At 45.7% G+C, this 19,274-nt stretch overlaps 1 protein-coding gene across 1 annotated transcript in view; it reads right to left on the reverse strand.

Annotated features, from left to right (window-relative positions):
- LOC116400745 (voltage-dependent T-type calcium channel subunit alpha-1I-like) overlaps positions 1-19,274 on the reverse strand; it is a 153,271-nt gene that overhangs the window by 39,971 nt on the left and 94,026 nt on the right. The window contains exons 6-10 of the mRNA XM_031878742.1: positions 18,115-18,274; positions 12,105-12,447; positions 11,028-11,120; positions 4,462-4,801; positions 4,030-4,376 (exon numbers count right to left, since the gene is read on the reverse strand). Of these exons, the coding sequence (XP_031734602.1) occupies positions 4,030-4,376; positions 4,462-4,801; positions 11,028-11,120; positions 12,105-12,447; positions 18,115-18,274 (1,283 nt within the window). The remainder of the gene's footprint in view (positions 1-4,029; positions 4,377-4,461; positions 4,802-11,027; positions 11,121-12,104; positions 12,448-18,114; positions 18,275-19,274) is intronic.

Here is a 19,274-nt window from a genome sequence, read left to right on the forward strand (position 1 = left end):
GGGGGGGGGGGGGAAACAGGCTAATGATGCGTGCCCACCAGTGTCGGTAACGATGTGACGGCTGGTCGCCGTCTGCAGACCAGCCGAACGGCGTCTGCAGCCTCTGGAGGGCGTCTCATTACTGCAGACCTGGGATCAGATCTGAAGACATGCGTGTGTTTGCCGGTCAGCTGACGTATGGAACCCAATAAGAAGAGAGGGTTGTTTACACTGAGGAACGCTCTCCGTTATTTTTTGTGGAATGACCAACATACCTGTCTCCCCATCTGTCTACTTACCTACCTACCTACCTGTCTGTCTTACTTAGTTACTTGTCTACCCACCTACCTGTCTACTCACCTGTCTACCTACCTACGTGGTTGACTGGTACAGGTCTTACAGAGTGTCTGACTTCGACACCATGTCCGTGTCCTAACATCGGGGTAATGTAGGTTCCATTTAACCACGACTGTAATCTTTCCGAACCTCATTTTTGTTCCCTAAACTTCAAACTGAAGCACAGAGTGAGAGGATCAGAAAGCACTCTAAATCATGTTCATGAAGGCTCATTGAGGGAAAGGTGATGATGAACCCTGTGTTGTTTGTGTAGAAACAGGACCTTCCTGTGATGGTCCCACACTAGCTCTGTCTTTGTTAGCCTTTCCACTTGTCAGATGCTCTTATCATCAGATGCACAGCGAGTCCGACCCCCGTTAGTGCAACCCCCCCCCCACACTAACATTCCTGTGATATAGAAAAGTCACAGCTGTGGTATCATGCATACGTTTCAGTAATGTGATAATAAAAATCATAACAAACCAAATTTGTTTGGTGTGCAGAGTGAAGAATGTCCTCAATAAGAGTCTGTTCGTGTTTCCACCAGCAGCCTGACTGCAGATCGCCACCTCGTGAAGGCTCGTCCTGCTGGCTGTTGATCCTGCAGTGATCCTCCGGTAGGGTCGGAGGGTTGCATTCATTCACAACATTCATCTTACATGCAGGCTTTCAGAAGACATCCAACTGTTTCCTGTGGATTGGTTCATTGTCCTCCAAAATCCAAAATTATGATTTTATTTTTGAATTCTCTGGCCTACTTTCGCTTTTATTACCAAATATGCTGTGTTTCTTGATTTGCATGTGACAGCCATGTGGGTGTTCTTGAATATTTCGACCGTGGCCGCGGCTGCTCCCGCGACATCAATCTGGTGATTTCCTTCGGTTTTAATCTGACATTTTTGGCAAAAGAAAGACAATCGTTCAGCTGTGTCGTCTGATCTCTATCCATCCCTGTCAAATCTCCAAAGTGCCCATCACGCCGCTGCATTATTAATTTTCAAACAGCTGTTAAATTCTCTGAAGTGTCTCCTCACTCCAGCAATCCATCCTGTTCAATGGGCATTATTTCAATAATGCACATGATGTCACTGTAGCAACAAATGTCCCCGATGTCATGAGTGTCTTCTAAGACACAGACCCAAGAGTTGTGATCCTGTTTGTGATGTCAAACGACAGCGATACGAGTCGCGCTGATGGAACTCATCTAGACTAAGACTTGATCTCCGTTCTATGGAAGGACTGTTAACGTCTACAACATGTTAACGTGTCAGAGCGGCTCGTTCCCTTTTAAAAACTATTAATGTAATGATGTCAGTTTGTTTCAAAAAGACACTTTGCATGTAATGAGAAGAGACACCCGTCCATGACACGTCCCACACTGATGATAGAGGGGAACTTGGAGCATCAGTGTCTTCTAGGAGACGTCTGAGAAGACTGTATTTGACAAGTTGGGCGTGAGAACGTGTTTATTTGACAATTTATGTTCCAAATAACTAATGAACTGTTGAGGTTTTCATTATTTTATATTGAATACAATATTCAAACATAAAATGAGAAAATCTAGAGAAAGTTTGTTGTTTGCTTTGTCATCATTTCAATAAGACTATCTTATCATGTAGTTTAAGTAGTGTCGGCCTACATACCTACCTACCAACCTGTCTACCTACCTGTCTACCTACCTATTTACCTACTTGTCTACCTACCTGTCTACCTACCTGTCTACCTACCTATTTACCTACTTGTCTACCTACCTGTCTACCTACCTGTCTACCTACCTGTCTACCTACCTATTTACCTACTTGTCTACCTACCTATTTACCTACCTGTCTACCTACCTGTCTAYCTACCTGTCTACSTACCTATCTACCTACCTGTCTACCTACCTATTTACCTACCTGTCTACCTACCTATTTACCTACCTGTCTACCTACCTGTCTACCTACCTGTCTACCTACCTGTCTACCTACCCATCTAGTTTGTTTAGAAATAAAGTTACTTTCCAAACGATGTGTAGTTTCCTGCCGGTGGCTGTGATATCCATCAATCACACCGACTGAAGCCCAGAAGAAGTCGTTGTAAGAACAGTTTGGCTGGTATCTGTTGTTCCCACAGCAACAGAAGCAGGGAGCACAGCTGCAGCAGGACAGGTGGACGAGGACCAGAGCGACGACACGGATGAAGCCTCTGATACCACTGTTCAAACAGAGGGAGGCATGCCTCCAGTTTGTTGAACAGGGCGGTGGAACCGCAGACATTCCAGCTCGCCGTTTCGCCGAGCAAAGTCTCTCTCTCTCTCTCTCTCTCTCTCTCTCTCTCTCTCTCTCTCTCTCTCTATTTTTAGCCACCCCTGAGATGAGAGATGACCCACCACTGCGGCGGTGGCATGCGTATGTGGGCGATGGTATAGCGAGAGCGAGAAATATTGAGAGAAAGAAAGCACAAACAGAAAGAGACAGAAAGAGACAATAAACAGGGGAAATAAGCACAAGTTGGAAGATCGCTTGGAGATCTTGTCGAGTGTGATCAGAGCCAAAGGTGAGATAATGTCACCTACCAATATCAAACACATACCTATAGCAGGTACGTCTTTCCTATTGGCTGGGGATCACATTATACAGGCCTCATAGAGGAAGATGGAGGAACAGACGTGCGAGAAAGCGAGATGGATGTGCTGGAGAGAGAGAATATAGAGAGGTTTACATTGCGGAGGAGTGTGGACACTGAGTGACAGAGAGAGACACCAGAAGAGACGGTGGATTCACACACGGTTGTCCGTTCACTCTGAAATAGCTGTCGGCAGATAGAGAGAGCAGCTCCACGTGTTACTGAACCGACTGCTATCGATTCCCCAGTTCACAAATGTGCATTGTGAGCTCGCTAACTGGACAGCAATAAAACACATAAACACACGAGTTAGATGAATAACTAGACGACAAATACAACATTCATTCTAACATCGTGACTGATGAATGAAACCTGCCTCCAAGCACTCGTAGATTACTCTTTCAACTAAAAGTTCTCATTATTTTCCACAAAGTGGGTCCAAAGAGTTGTTGATAGAGTGAAATCACATGATGGCCGTGGGGAAATTAAAGCTGGTAATGTACTTTTAGTTTCATGTGTTTCTTTACATCCCGACAGAAATCGATTAATCAAATGTTCCGACTAATTAAATGGACAACCTAACTGCCTCCCTACCTACCTGTCTGTCTACATACCTACCTGTCTACCTGCACCACTCTGGCCGTCACAGCTCCCCACCAGAGTCCTCCAGAAGCTGCTACATTGGCAGCTGTATGTACTAACAACAGCCATGTTTGCAGTTTACGTTGATCATTATATTTTGGGCCTGAAGCGACGGAATGTCTTTGTTGCAGACTTGGAGAATTTCTCCGTAGGTTTAGTGGCGATTGGCTCCGGTGTTTCTCCAATAATACCGACCCCAGCATTAGTGTTTCACGGTTATAAGCCAACCAATCACGTCTCAGCTAACAAGCTTTAAAATATTGTTGTTTTATGATCATTCTCTCAGGTTACTTTGGTAGAATACATTCACTGAATCCGTTCAGTATGTCATGGTTTCTGTGCTGAAAACATTTGATTAACCTGATGGAGAGAGAATGAAAGGGAGAGAATAACAGAAGGTGGGGGGGGAAGCGCGACACGACCAAACTGATGCATTTAAAGCATTAGCAGAGCTGCAGCTGCGTGTACCTGCTCGTGGTGCTCGATGCCCATGCTGATGGTGTTGATCAGGATGGCGATCATGATGCCTCGGTTGAAGTACTTGCTCTCCACGATTCCCCACAGCTTCGCCCTTATGCCGTGCCACAGCTCCTTGCATCGCTTCTTTGGACTGCACCCCGCGTGGCCCTTCTCCTCCTTACTACTGTCCGTTTCCTCCACAGCTCCCTCGTCTGCTTCGTCTATTCCCGCACCGCGAGCCGGTCCCACGCCGTCGGAGAGCGACAGGGCCGTGGCGCACTGCGGGCAGCCGCCGGTGGTGTTGAGGGCCACAGGCGAGGCGTGGTCGGGTTTATTACGGTGGGGACAGGGTGGACCTGAAATGTGGCAAACAGGTTGTTAAGCAGGTCGGTGTTTCACGCATGCATCTGAATACTACTGTCAACTTCCACGGTTACACACCGCGCCTCATCGCTGCTCTCCTCTCGCGTCCTTCCCGCCCGTTGGCCTTCCTCTCCCTCGCCTCCCCTCTTCCTCTGCCGCGCCCGACGCCCCGGAAGCCGCGGGGTTTCCCCCGCAGGGCGTTGAAAAGGGCGACCGCTTGCCTCTTGGTCTTGCGCAGGATGTGGCAGACGAGCTGGAAGAGCGCCTCGTAGCAGTCGCCAGGTTCACTGGCCAGGGTGGAGGAGGACGAGCAGCGCGCTCGCTGCTCCTGCATCAGCTGGTGCTCCCTCTGCTTGGTCTCGGAGAACTGGGTGGCGATGACCACGAGGCACAGGTTGATCATGAAGAAGGAACCGATCTGGGAGGAGGATGAGAGCCATGCACAGAACGTTCTTCAGACCCACTACAACAAAAAGTTCTTCCTTCCAAAAGGCAGAAATGTGCTAAAACATGGTGTGAAATATTCTGAGCTGTTAGCTGCCAGCTAGTCCCTGAACAGAGAGCTCTCAGCACAGATGGCTTGACACCAGTGGAGTCGAGCTGCTGCTACCTCTAGCCTGTTAGCCCACTTGGCTGGACAGGTCCAAACATAACATGTTCTACAATATGGTTGCAACAAAGCTGCTGAAAACGAGAAGATACGGAGCTGTAACTGCTGTCTATTCTCTCCCACCAGAAAACCTCTTTGGGTGTTGAGAGCTAAAGCCTGAGATTAAATCCCATTCACACGGGACACGATGCACCCAAAAAGACTTTTGGCCTTGTGTGTTTTGGATGCGCTACAGTTCTAATTCACGCCTCTGATTGGTTTATTCTTAACGGCAGTTAAGGCTCATCCGTATCGCAGTATTTACAGTCATACCGAATCTAACAGAAAAAAAAACGATTTCTCAGAATATAAACTGAAATTATTAAAACTTTCTCTGCAGTCTATTTGTCCCGTCAGCCCTGTGGGGCAATCAATGCAGTCTATAGTATGTGTGTGATGTTCACATTGTTTCTAATCTTTGTTATCTGAGCCAGCCGTACGGTTCACATTAAAACCCAGTGATGGTCTGGTTTGTACCTCGCTCAGCTGTATCAGCTATTAACTGTTGGACTTTGATTCGTCACATTAAGTCACCGCTATCAAATGAATTCAATGTCTGAAGCACACGTCTAACAGGTGTTCTCTACTCTCTATCACTGCTGAACTCACACACAGATGTATTCAACTAAAACCAGATTCAATGCTCTACTGTTCATCAAACATCACCAGGTTTAAGGCCACGTTGAAGAATGTTCTATTGCTTTAAACCTCGTTCATAATGTTAATATAATACATCTGCAGGTTTTTAGGCTCTCAGCAGGCGGAAGAGATACAGAAGCAGAGAGAAAGAAGAGAGTAGACAAAGGTCACGGTCACCCGGAGAAGCAGAGCCGATGTGGAAAAAGAGGAGGAGAGAGAAGTGGAGGAGGAGAGAGAAGTGGAGTAGGAGAGAGAAGTGGAGGAGGAGAGAGGGGGATGAGGTCTAACGCTCTCTGGGCTGCGATCGATAGTGATTGTGAGGGCTGATGACCCCGTTCTGCTCTCCCTCTGAACCGCTGCGACAAAGGCCGCAGAGGAGCTGGCTGAAAAGTGTGTGTAAGCTGCCAAATGTGTGTGTGTGTGTGTGTGTGTGTGTGTGTGTGTGTGTGTGTGTGTTCAAAGCTGCTCTTGCATTGATCCAAGATTTGTGGTGAAAGGGAGGCAAGCGGGTCCCGGGAACCCGTTCGGTACCCTCGCCGATCTCATCAAATATTTATACTCGCACTCTGCTGGAGCCGCTGAAATACAATTAGAGCGGTGTGTGTGTGTGTGTGTGTGTGTGTGTGTGTGTGAGAGACTGTGTGTGTGTGTGAGACTGTGTGTGTGTGTGTGTGTGTGTGCGCATGTGTGCAGCTTGAGCGTTTGCAACCGAGTGGGAAATGTGTGTGAGAGGCAAGTGTGGATGACAGTGATGATGTGTGTGTGTGTGTGTGTGTGTGTGTGTGTGTGTGTGTATGTGTGTTAAAGTTTGAGGCTGAGCGAGAGAAAGGGAGCTAAGACGCACATTTTCCCTCCTAAATATTAAAGCTCCACATATCAACATGTTTTAATTAAGTAATCATTTGCATCCAGTGAAGTTTCCCCGGCTCCTGCAGCCTCTTCTTGGCTCATTGTTTTGGATTCTTTTGGAAACACGTTAACCGACTTTACCTGATATCTTACATCGGGTCTGTGTGTCGGGCCTTCTTTTAGCAGTGTTGTGGCAGAAAACAGACCAGATGCACAGATTGCTGCATTACAGGTGTCTGTATCCACTGCACGTATGTGCTGAACAGTGTGTGAAATGTGGTGGCCTCTGTGGGTCCGAGACCCTTCATCGACACTTCATTTGCCTCAATAGCAAAATTCTGAAAGCTCTCTGAAGAAAAGACAATTATTTCTCACTTAAATGCCTTTTAGAAGCGTACTAATGCCCAGCAGTCTTCTTTGTTCAAACTTCAAAACATTTATTCACAGTTGATATTGCTGAATGTTGAAACCTGGTACAGTGACGGCTCTCATGCAGCGTCAAACCAAAAGGCTCACCACACAGGCTGGCCTTTGCGAACGTTAGCTTCCACAGGTCCGAGCTGTTGGTAACCATGTACGGCGACTCTCTCCATCTTTGTCTCACTTCTTTCATCTGTCTCTCCATCTCTCCATCTGTCACACTCTCTCTCTCTCTCTCTCTCTCCATCCGACTCTCTTCAATTCAATTGAATTCAACACGCTTAATCTGCATGAATGTTACGTGAGTGAAATTGCCAAAGCCTCTCTCTCTCTCTCTCTCTCTCCACTGCTCAGTGTCGTGCAGTATTCAAGCAAACACAATTAAAAGCCTCCTTATCCGTCTGCCGCTGAGATGAGTACAATCGGGTTTTACCAACGGAACTTTTTCACATGTGAACAACGGCTCTTAAATCGCTTTCCTCCACTAAGTCGGGTTGCGAGACGAGCCTTGAAACACGCTGCAACAAAGCCGACGGGATCCCGACTGTCAACGCTGGGCTCCGTGGGGACCAGGAAGACAGACGAGGAGTAAAATCCTGCTCTGACGCTTCGTCTGTTCGATCCCTTCAAGCTTTATTAATTAGAACATATTCATCCTGAGATCCGGTGAGGATCTGCTTCCTCATTCAGAGAATGTTTCAGGCTTCAGATGCTTCAGAGGAGAGGCTTCAATTTAGTTGATTCTGATCCAGAATCTGAAGGATGCTTTGTTTTTGCAGAAATTGATTAGAATATTCATAATTACAACCGTTAGTTTAGAATAAGCCCTTCATCTCTACATAGGAAGCGGGTTCGCCTCATGGAGTCAGCCATGTTGCACCGCCATGTTCCTACGGTAGCCCAGAACGGACAAACCAAACACCGGCTCTCGAGAGAGACTTTCATGTTTTTACTTTAACCCGAAGGTCGCCGTTGGTTCTTCAACACGTTTGTGACTCTACGGTAACTCGAGCCGCCAAGAGTTTAAAAGCGTGGTACAGCCAGACGCTGTCTGATTGCTGTTGCTCATGACGTAATGTTATTGTGGTGAAGATGGCCTCACGTTACAGCAGTCTTAAGGGAGAGGGATTCAGTTGGTTCCAATTTGCAACCGCACTAGATCCTACACACTGTGCCTTTAAAGATTCTTTCTGGAAATCTCTTCAGCTCGAGTTAAATAGAGATCTCATTTCAGACATCTAACCAAAAACACATTTAAAGAAGACTTTGAGACGAGGGAACCAGAAGTGAAAAACAAGCCGACTCATGATGATTAATTTCCTGGTTTTAGGACTCATTAAACATGTTAACATACATGCTAACATGTTTAAGTATTTATTCAGACATAAACCTCCGTTCATATTAAAGGGTGGGGGGGGGGACATAATGTAAGACATACTGTTACACCTGATGCTGTGATCAGTGTGTCTGCTTGGAGCATGTGAGTCCGGAGGACATGCTGAGGGGACTCGCTCTAATTAATACCATTTCATTTAAGATCAAAGAGGGAGGCCAACATGTGGTCGCTCCCTCTCTGCCGTCCTCCAATCCTCTCTTGGATTTCATGCCGACACTCCAGCCCATCACCACCACCACCTCCTGATTCCTTCTCTCCCATTGATCCGTCCACTCCATCACCCTCACTCGCCCCACGTCTTTCCATCCCTCTTCCCTCTATTTTCTCTTCAATTTCATCATCCCTTCTTTCCATCTCTTCCCCTCCAACCACTCCAACTCCACTCCATAGTAATTTCCTTGCTTCCTTCCCTCCTTCCACTGCTGCTCACTCGTGTTATTCACATCAAAAGGCTTCCATTCTACCACTGATCATCGGTGGCAAGGTCATCTTGATGCCGGAGATGATGTCCCACCGCTAAAATGTGTCCTTTTCCATGTGTGTGTGTGTGTGTGTGTGTCAATATATCTGTTTTTGCAAGCGGCAACCTCCGGTTCTGCCAAGTGAAGCCAATGTATGTGTTACAGAATGCAGCTTCATGTGTTAAAGCTGCATTCTCTCTAGTGTCCAGCAGGGGGCGACTCCTCTGGTTGTATAGAAGTCTATGAGAAAATGACTCTACTTCTCTCTTGATTTATTACCTCAGTAAACATTGTAAACATGAGTTTATGGTCTCAATCTCTAGTTTCAAGTCTTCTTCAATACAGCATGATGTTCATTTAGTACATTATGGTCCATTTAGAGTCAAACAGACCATAAAGCAGGGGATGCTTTAGGGCGGGCTACACAGTGATTGACAGGTCTCTACCAGAGACCTATACGGCATCTCTACGTCACTCCTCCTCAGTTTAAATATGGTCACTTCCTGTTCATCTGCTTCGAAAAAACCGAGATGGTGACGGCAAAATCGCCGAATTCGAGTCGACAAACCAATGTGTGACGTCACGATGACTACGTCCACTTCTTACATACAGTCTGTAGTTTTTTGATACAACTTTTAACTATTTGTGACACCAGAGGCCGAGGTACTAGAATGATACTGCCAATCACACCAGAGGGTCCAGCCACAGCAGTTTAACGTTAGCAGATACCACGTAGATCAAAGGCGGGGTCAAGCCGCAGTGAATAACTGGATTCCTGTTTGTATGCCCGTGTGTTTCCGTGTGACTGAGATTAATGAGTAGAGTGAGAGATGCATGAAAGATGCTCAGTGCACAGCTCAGCGAGGAAGGGGAGACAAAATGAAGGCAGGAGAGATGTGTGGATGGAGATGAAACAGGAAGCAGGGGAATAAAGGAGATTAAGGAAAAAGAGTGAGACACAGAGGGTGAAAGTGAGGCAGAGAGGGGTGACGGAGGGAGGGAGGGGGGGAGGAGGGGAAGTGTTAGCAGAGTCAAGGATTGATAGATGGCAGGGAGAGATGAGAAAGGTAGGAAGACTGACAGATTTAGGGAGATAGACGGAGAGAGATGGAAGACGGAGTGGAGGTGACACAAGAGGGGAGGAGGAGAGAGGGAGAGCTTGTGTCGGGATCTGAAGGCAGGCAATTAAAAGTGTAATAAAAAAGATAAGACAGCCCCTGGGTCGGGGAAGTAACCGGGACTGGCAGTCACGCTGCATTATGATAACACTTTCACACACACACACACACACACACACACACACACACACTTATATACGCACATGCTCTCTGACAGGCTTAAAAAAAGAAACACACTGAGGGGGAACACGCATCAACGCTCGCACACAAAAGATGCAAACGCTCACCGCGGCGCACATACAGACACGAGAGCTAACGGATTGGAATTAAAAAGAGTTTTATCGGAACAAAAGGGGGGGGGGGGGTTCTTCAGGGAATTCAGCTCAGCTTTAACTATGACACTGACAGCCGTGCGTGTGTGTGTGTGTGTGTGTGTCTGTGTGTGTGAGTTTGCATGGATATGCAGGTGGGAGAGAGAGAGAAGTTGAGAGAGAGAGGGGGAGGAACAGCTTTTCATTGCAGTCATCTGTAGCTTGGCAACAAAAACAGGAAGTCTAAAAGTATGTAAGTGTGCTGACTGCAGAAGCTAGAGCGTCACTGGATGTGTGTGTGTGTGTGTGTGTGTGTGTGTGTGTGTGCATGAGTAGTTGGGTTTTGAACCCTGTCTCTTACAAGATTGCATTCCCATGCAACTAAACTGCATCAATGACGTTTCGAGGGAAATGTTTGTTCTCCAACATTGTGGTTAATATTTTAAATGCATTATTAACGCAACACAATGACGTGCTGAAGTTCAGTAAAACTCAAACTGTGGTTTCCTGGGTGAACGTCCTGTTTGTCTGACTCACCCATCAACAAACCTAATCTGGGAGAAACTATTGTTCCCTATAGACGTAATTGATAAAGCAGTTTTGTTGTATGTAAATGTGATGTTTTAGAAGACCTCATTATCATCAATATATGGAGTCCAATGAAGCTTCAACTAAAAACCAACAGATGTAGTTTGTTGGTGAAACACGAGACGTCTACGTTCTGATGAACTGATCTTCCTCACGGCATCACGATGACACTGATCACACGTCCTGCGCTGCATGTCTGCGAGTGTGACTCACAATGATCAGCAGAATGAAGTAGATGAAGTTGTAGAAGGAGTGAGCATCCATCACGTAGTACATGATCTCCACCCAGCCCTCCAGAGTGATCACCTGCAGCCGGGGGGAAAGGTCACAGGGAATCAACAATGGTATCCACAGGAAGTCTGCTCGCAGGGTTAAAGGAACAGTTCATCATTTAGGAAATGCACCAGAAGATCGATACAACGCTCATGTTTGTCTGTTAAATACAAAAAGGCTACTGCCAGGTAACTAAAGACAGGAAACAATGGGAACAGAAAGCCCGCTCAGTCTGATTTGAATAAAACACGCCTTTAAGGCTGTTATATGAACATGCTATGCCATCTTACTGTATTGGTTGGTTCATGCATGGATTAAACAAATAACAAATAAATAACATCCAGTCGATGTGGTCCCAAAAGCTTTATTTTTATTAATTGTTTTGCTCCAGAGAATCATACTGTCATTAACTAATCCTCACGACTCATCACTACTGTTGTAACGTTAACGTAAGTACAATATCCGTCTCTCTTTAGCTAGCAAGACGCGCACACCCTGCACCAGTAAAATCAACCAATGGGATGCCTCTAAGGTCAAATAAGAAATAACATGTCAGTGAGTCTTTGTGCTAAGCTAAGCTAGGATACGCTAAGCTAGGCTGCAGCTTTACATTTCACAGAACGACATGAGAGTGATATTTATCTTCACGTTTAACTCTTCACCAGAAATTGGATAAATCTATTTCCCCAAAAGACTTCAATACAACTTGAACGTAATACATATTTTATTCAATGCAGTTAAAAAGGTAAGTACATTTCTTTCAGACTTTTGTCGATGTTTTCCAGATTTCACCACGCGAACAAGTACATGTGGAAAGAAAGGATCTCTGGTGACGCCGTCAAGCTCACAGGAAATCTCAAACTTCTTTGTTTGTCCTCCTTTGCTTGTTTACATTAAACATTAAAAAGTTATGAATTGTGGAAAAACTATAAAATGTTAAACTGAAAGTAGCCAAAAGGTGGTTTTGACCTAAAATCAAAGATGTCTGATTGGTGCCAAATTTACCAAAACTCTCACCTGGAAGATGACGATCCAGGCGTAGGCGATGTTGTCAAAGTTGATGGCTCCTTTGTGGGGGTTTCCGTGCCCAGTGTGACACCTGGTGTAGTACTGGTTCCAGTTGACACAGAGGCCCGCCACGCTGACGCTGCCGTTGGCCAGGGGCTCCGGGCTCAGGCCCAGCGACTGGCGGTACAGGGCGTCGTCTTTGTCCAGGCAGCACGTCCTGCCGCCCTCGCGGCGGGCCGGGACGTCGGAGCACGACATGATGCCGTTGTCGACCGGCAGGGAGCAGATGAAGGGCCGCTCGTCGTCCTCGTCGGCCATGTAGTAGGGCCGAGGCAGACCGATGCCCGTGGTGCTGCGAGTGTGACGGGAGAAGGTGGTGAGCACAACGCCTCCATTTTAAAACAACACGGACATCACTGTACAAAATACATCCAAATGAGTAAAGTCTGAAGGTCAACAAACAACACAAACATCTTTTACACAGAGCACAATCATGGTTATTTCCAACATCTGTGTGGTGAGCGAGATTGGACCTGACAGCAGAAAGTACAACGATGACAGACGGAGAGATGAGTGGATGGAGAAACAGAGGGACAGATGACTGTTTGTGATTGAAAGAAAACGACACCAGAGACGGTGGCGAATCGGACGAGTTAACTCTGACGCTCCAAGCTGATAGTCGGCCGTATTCTGCACGTTTGTTGCTGTCAGTCAGAGAAAGCCGTCTGATTGGCTGCTCAGCCTAGCGCATCTAATGTGCCTCCTGTTTGTTTCTTCTTCCACAAACAGACTAACAAATTCAGGCTGTCAAACACATCTCAGGCTGTCCAACACCAGCGCAAAGCAAAGCGTCATCTACCAAGCAATACAGTCACCTGGTAAATCAACACAGAACATACATGCAGACCAACGCGTCAGCTGGCTGTCAGGCTGTAGTTCTTCTGAAGACGTTGAAGGGCAACCTTAAAGCATCGCAGAGCGTCTGATTATTTCTTTGCAGTCGACTTGGCGTGTCAGAGCTCTTACAGAGTAGGACTTTTAGACTTTAAGATGTCGGAGGTGAGAGAGAGCAGCGCTCGTCTGTGTGATCTCTCTTTAATCTCAAGCGTGGGCGGCTGTTTAAAGGGCAGATGGAAAGAAACGGATACAGATGAATAGCAGTCGGTTAGCAATTACATCTGACCTGATATTTGAGAAGAAGCCGCGTTGTGAGTACTACTCTGAGTACGACACGCTCTTTGTATCCTTTAGGAGCTCTTTCTCTGCATTGTGCTGCACTGAATAGGAGCTTATTATCAAGATGACGGTGTAGCTCTGGGTACTCCTGACCAGCTCTGTACTTCCTCCGTTCACCAACGAAATCCAAACTGAAACGTGCAACGAGCACGTCCAAGGATAAGACATATTGGTAAAGATTGAACCAGAAATAGAAGTTGAGTAAATATTGGACTATTATTGCTCGGGGGTCTAGAAACATGATTCAAAAAGGAAAGTTTCAATGTAACTCTGGACGTGTGAAAGGACAAATGTTAGCTAACGCCTCACAACAACGTGGAACAGACTCTCAAAGGCGTGTGGGCTGCGTGTTCGTCGGCTAGCTGTGGAGTTTAAGAGAAATCAATCCACTGTTCTCCTCCCGTCTTGCTGACATCTTGTCATCAATTGTGCACGATCTGTGAAAAGCGCTGAAGTCAGGTTCTCTCGTCTCATTTAGCGTGCATTTGTTGGACAAGGCTGTCTTTTGTCCGATCACTTTGCATTTGTTTTCCAGTTCTTTATACACCGAAGAAGAGAGGAAACGTTTCTGCCGTCATTCAAAACCTTGATCACAGCTTCGTGCTTTATGTGTATGAATTAGTATTGCACTGCTGTTTTCAGTGATGTACTTGACTGTGACTCCTGCTTCTTCCTTTTCAGAGTCCTTGTTGTGTCACGTGATCTCAAGTCCCTGACGTGTTGCGTTTATATAACTAAGTTATAAATATAAAGAAGGTTAACATCAATCAACAGACTCTTCTTCTCTGGAGCACATACAAATAAAGAGCAAATAAAAACTTCTGAGGTCTTAAAAAAAGATACATTTTCGTGTTCTTTAACGAACATAATTCTGACATCAGTATGCTTTGTTCTTCATCCTCATCTTTGACCTGCAGCACACTTTGTTTTGCCGGCGGGTCATCAATGAATCCTAACGATTCCTTTTCCTTTGCCTCTGAGCAAGACGAAGGTCCTGACAGATACGTAAGTGTGTTTTCTTTCATGTTCTTTCCGTGTTCTTTTATAAACATAAATAAATAACCAACACGATTAATGTACGTTGTGCTCCGCAGCTCAAATTACCACCGTGTTTAAAGGTGGCGTCTGTGGTGTGACGAGCTTGATCCAACCTAGAAAAAACACAGTATTTCCATGTTTTTATAATCACAGAGAACATCAGAGGTAAATTTTTTCCTCTCGTAAATTCTGATTTTTTTTTCTCAAAATAATGCCCCTCATTCACCCAACTCCATAATTATTATCATTAGTTCTATGAACCTAAAATGGCCCCAACATGTGGGAACAGTGACGATGTGGTTTTCACTCCCACTACGGTGAAAAAGCTGCTTTTGTGAGATTCATTCAGTTCAGTATGAATGCCAGGTGGCAGACAAGCGACTGTGATATAATGTCATTGTAATTAAAACCTAAACACATGATTTGTTTAATCAACTAGCAGGATAAAAAGGAAACATCAAACTCTCTGTTCAGCTCTGTTCCCAGCTGTTCAACTCTCTCATTTCAGACAGACTCGGTGAAGTTCTGGTTCCTCTCGGTGTTTATTTGCTCCGTATGTCCGGAGGAGAGAACCTGCGTTACAGTCTGGGTCTCCAAGAACAAACAGCTTCCTTTTCTTCCTCTGGGACTTCTTACCGCTTGTGTTGTTGTCTCGTGGCTAACCGGAGGCCAGCAAGCGAACGTCCAAGAAACGTGACACGTCCGACACGTGACGTACGTTTCGTCTACGCTGCGCTCGTTACGTTCACCAGCGGACAAACAGACGGCTGTCATCTCACACCTAAGGAGACGTTTTGGACTCCTGACAGCCAGAGGTTAGGGTTCCACGCTCTCGGCGGTCCGATTTGCTTTGTGGTAAAAAATAAATACACAACAAGATCGTGTGCATGTTTTACCAACGTTGGATGACATTACTGAAATGAACCCAGGTGGGTCAGGACATGCCATGATTACGTCCCCTCTCCGTCTCATCTCTACATTGGTCACCATGAGTGCCAGCTTACCGTCCAGCCAGACTGAGGCTCATCACACGCTTGGCCGTGGATCTGGTCTCGGCGGGCTCGTGGATCCCTGTTATCCTCTGAGCTGTGTGTTACACGGTGGTATTAGCTGTACTCTTAGTCAGAGAGATATTTGGGAACAAACGACAGCTGCTGAGCTTCCAGCCTCTAATTCACTGGCTCACTATTGTCTTCTGCTGTTACCAGGCGAGGAGAGTCATCAGACGTCATTCCTGGTTGGCGATTTTGCTTTTGTCAAACTTTAAAGAAAAGCGCTCGTAGTCGTCGTGACGTCACTCATTGGTCGTTTCGAAGACTCGACTTCTGCGATTTCACCGTCGCCATCTTGGATTACGGCTGTCGCCAAAAATAAGTTTCAAAAGTTATTCGTTAGAGTTAAAATGAGTTAATGCACGACAGAATACGTTTCTCTCAAACCTAATTCAAAAGGCAGTTTCTTTGTACGGAAACGAAATCTTCAGGAGACAGCGTGGTTTATGGAAATATATCTTCCAACGGAGCAACTCCATCAAGTGCTTCTGAACCCAACACAACTAATTAAACTCAAGTAGTTGTCTCTACATTCGTACCAAATGACATATTGATGATTATGATATTAAAGGCGCTTCATAGTAAGGTTTACATTCACATGTGAAATACTTTGGAGTAGTTTGTTTTGTTGGTTTTAGTGTTGAATGTATGAACATTGGCTTTCTTCTTTTTAAATGCATTTTAATACACGAATGATCGTAAAAAGTCAAAGAAAGGTTCCAGGAGACAATAAAGAATAAGTCATCTTGTCATATCTCATCCTGAGAGAATGACATTTTCTGCTGCAAGAAGCCAAATAGCTCATTTTTAATGAAGCACTTAAATGGGGATTTAAAAGCTGCCATAAAAAGGCTAAATCCTTCGGTCCTAACGTCACATCCCATCATATCTTCCTGATCTTGGAGGAGCTCACGGAGTGTGAGGATCTAATCACAACCAGCTGTGTGAAATCACCCAAAGATGAACAATTTCATCGGTAGAAGTTGAAGGTTATTGACTGATTGGCAGCTGTTGCTTCCGCTGCTGTGCACGAACAGAATGAAGTCTGAGACACAACGACACACGAACAGCTGAGAGTGATCCGTAACCACCGTCAACCACAGCGGCGTCGCACTGCTCTCATTGTGATGCGACATGACAGAGGAAGAATTGAATTTCTGACACTTCCACCAAAATAAACAGCCCACAGCCACTGAGACGCAGAATAATACGTTCTGGAAAATACCAACACACACACACACACACACACACACACACCAAAATAGAAGTTTCCGACCCAAAGAAAGGGAAAGAGGACGAGTAAAAATGTGAAAAGATATTGAGAAATAAAAGAACCTCTTGATGTCAAACTGGAGGTTAGAGGTAGCTTGGAGATGAAGAATAATGTGACTTCATGTTCACAGAAGGGGATGATTAACCACGTACACAGTTACTTTGCTAATGAGCACAATGATGAGGAGAAGATACAAAGAATGAATTGAGAACATTGGTGAAAATGAATAAGTTGTTTAGTTTTTGGAAGAACACGGTGGAACAGGTCAGCGGGTTGAACTCGTCTCGAGACATCAGGGGCGGACTTAAACTAAGCAAGAAGATAAATGTTTTCTTCCCCCGGCACAGCTGGAGTCCTGGTTCCCCCGGAGCGACGCGCTGACTCCTCACTGACGTGTTAACAGAAGAGTGACTCTGATGACATTGGGCCGCTGTTCTACATCCTGTTTCCTACTAAGAGTCGATGTTGTCTTCTTTCAATCACGACCGCGATCATTTGACGAAATAATTTTTAACCAAAACTGCAATTATTCCCGAATTAAAACCAGTCATTTGTGTTTCAAGTCTTCTTCAATACAGCATGATGTTCATTTAGTACATTATGGTCCATTCAGAGTCACACAGACCATAAAGCAGGGGATGCTTTAGGGCGGGGCTACACCGTGATTGACAGGTCTCTACCAGAGACGTATACGGCGTCTCTACGTCACTCCTCCTCAGTCCAAATATGGTCACTTCCTGTTCATCGGTGGCAAAAAAGTCAAGATAGAGACGGCCAAAACAGTCCATGGAATATATGGAAGTTCTCTTGAAGTCCTTAAAGCTTCCTGCGTCTATGCTAATATAATTTAGTATATCATTTTAATATAATTTTGCTGCGAAGGGGATGTGTGTGTGTGTGTGTGTGTGGGGGGGAAGAGAAAGAGTGGCATTTTTTTAATTAAGTGGCAGAACTGACTCTGAGATAATGACATTTGCTTTGTGCAAAATTGTGGTTTGCAATCAGCCTCACTATGTTAGAAAGAGAGCGCCTTCATCTCCCTCTGTGGTGATATCAGTGAATTGAGAGGATGGTGTAATTAATCTTCTTCTGGAGTCACATTGAAGGGGGGGGGGGGCAACGAAAGTCGAGGTGACACATACGTTTATGTAAAAGCACAGTGTGTCCTGATGTGTGTAAACGTACCTTTTCAACACACATTTACACCATGACGCTCTATGATGGAGACACAAGTCAACAGCAGACGTTACACACACTCACAAATACTTTTTCCAACGGACCGACATGTCACAGATCCTCGAGCATCACAACGTCTCACGCACACGACCTGACATTAACACACACACACACACACACACGCACACACACACACGCACACGCACACACACACACACACAAAGATCCCAGACGGGGGACTCACAGTGTGAAGTTCTCCTTCGGGTAGCAGCGGTTCCTCAGAAGCCCCGCCCACAGCTGCACGCCGATGATGCCGAAGATGAAGAAGACGAAGAAGCAGAGGAGGAGGACGTTGCCCAGCATGGGCAGAGTGTCCAGCAGCAGGTTGACGAGGATGCGCATGCCTGAAGAGACAGAAAAAAAACATTGATATGAAGAGGAAACACATTACAGAGCAAAGGGCTTATGCTGCAGAAGTTACTTTCAAGAGGTCAGAGGACATCTCACCCTTCAACGACACACTGAAGCTCAGTGAAATGATCTCTGATGTTATATTTAAACCAGGAGCTTGCTTGCCTCTCTGGAGTTGTGACATCTTTCTTGTTGGGTCAGAAGTGCGTCAAGCATCACCCGTAAACATTGGTGAGGGACGCGACCCACAGGAATAGATGCCTTTGACGGACTGAAGAACAACTGAGTTTTGTCAACATTTTATTCTCATCTATTGTTATTATCTCCGCCAGGAGAGTATGTATTTGGTCGTGTATGTGTGAGTGAGTGAGTGTCTGTCTGTCCAGGGCTAATCTTGCATATACTGCTGGACCAACGAACCAGATATGTTTCTGTGCTTTCATAATCAAGGACCTGATTCACCCTGTTTTCTCTCTCTCTCTCTCTCTCTCTCTCTCTCTCTCTCTCTCTCTCTCTCTCTCTCTCTCTCTCTCTCCCCGCCCACTCTTTTTGCTCGTGCAGAAATTGAACACATTGCGCCGGCATTTCCATATAAGCCTCTGTATTATCATAATTAGCTAATCAATCCCTCATCTCCACACTAATTGTGATCCCATGGCTCATTACTTTGGCTCTGATCAGAGTAAGGAAACTAAAGCAGGGGTTAGATTCTATCTGTAACATAGATGGAGGATTGAGTGAGCATTTAGCCGACTAATCAAGGGTAAGTGGGCCGGCTGGCGGTCCTCAGACCGTCTCTCCCAGGGGTCCTGGCACATGCTGTGATGATCTAACATGTTTCAGTCGGAAGAAGCAGACGACGGGGAAGCTGTGAAGGATAAATTGATGTTTTGAAGCCTCGAGTTTGGCGATTTGGTACGGTGACCATATGTGGACTGAGGAGGAGAGACGTAGAGACGCCGTATACGTCTCTGGTAGAGACCTGTCAATCAC

Source organism: Anarrhichthys ocellatus, unplaced genomic scaffold (genome assembly GCF_004355925.1).
Source record: "Anarrhichthys ocellatus isolate YVR2014 unplaced genomic scaffold, GSC_Weel_1.0 scaffold197, whole genome shotgun sequence".
Taxonomy (NCBI): domain Eukaryota; kingdom Metazoa; phylum Chordata; class Actinopteri; order Perciformes; family Anarhichadidae; genus Anarrhichthys; species Anarrhichthys ocellatus.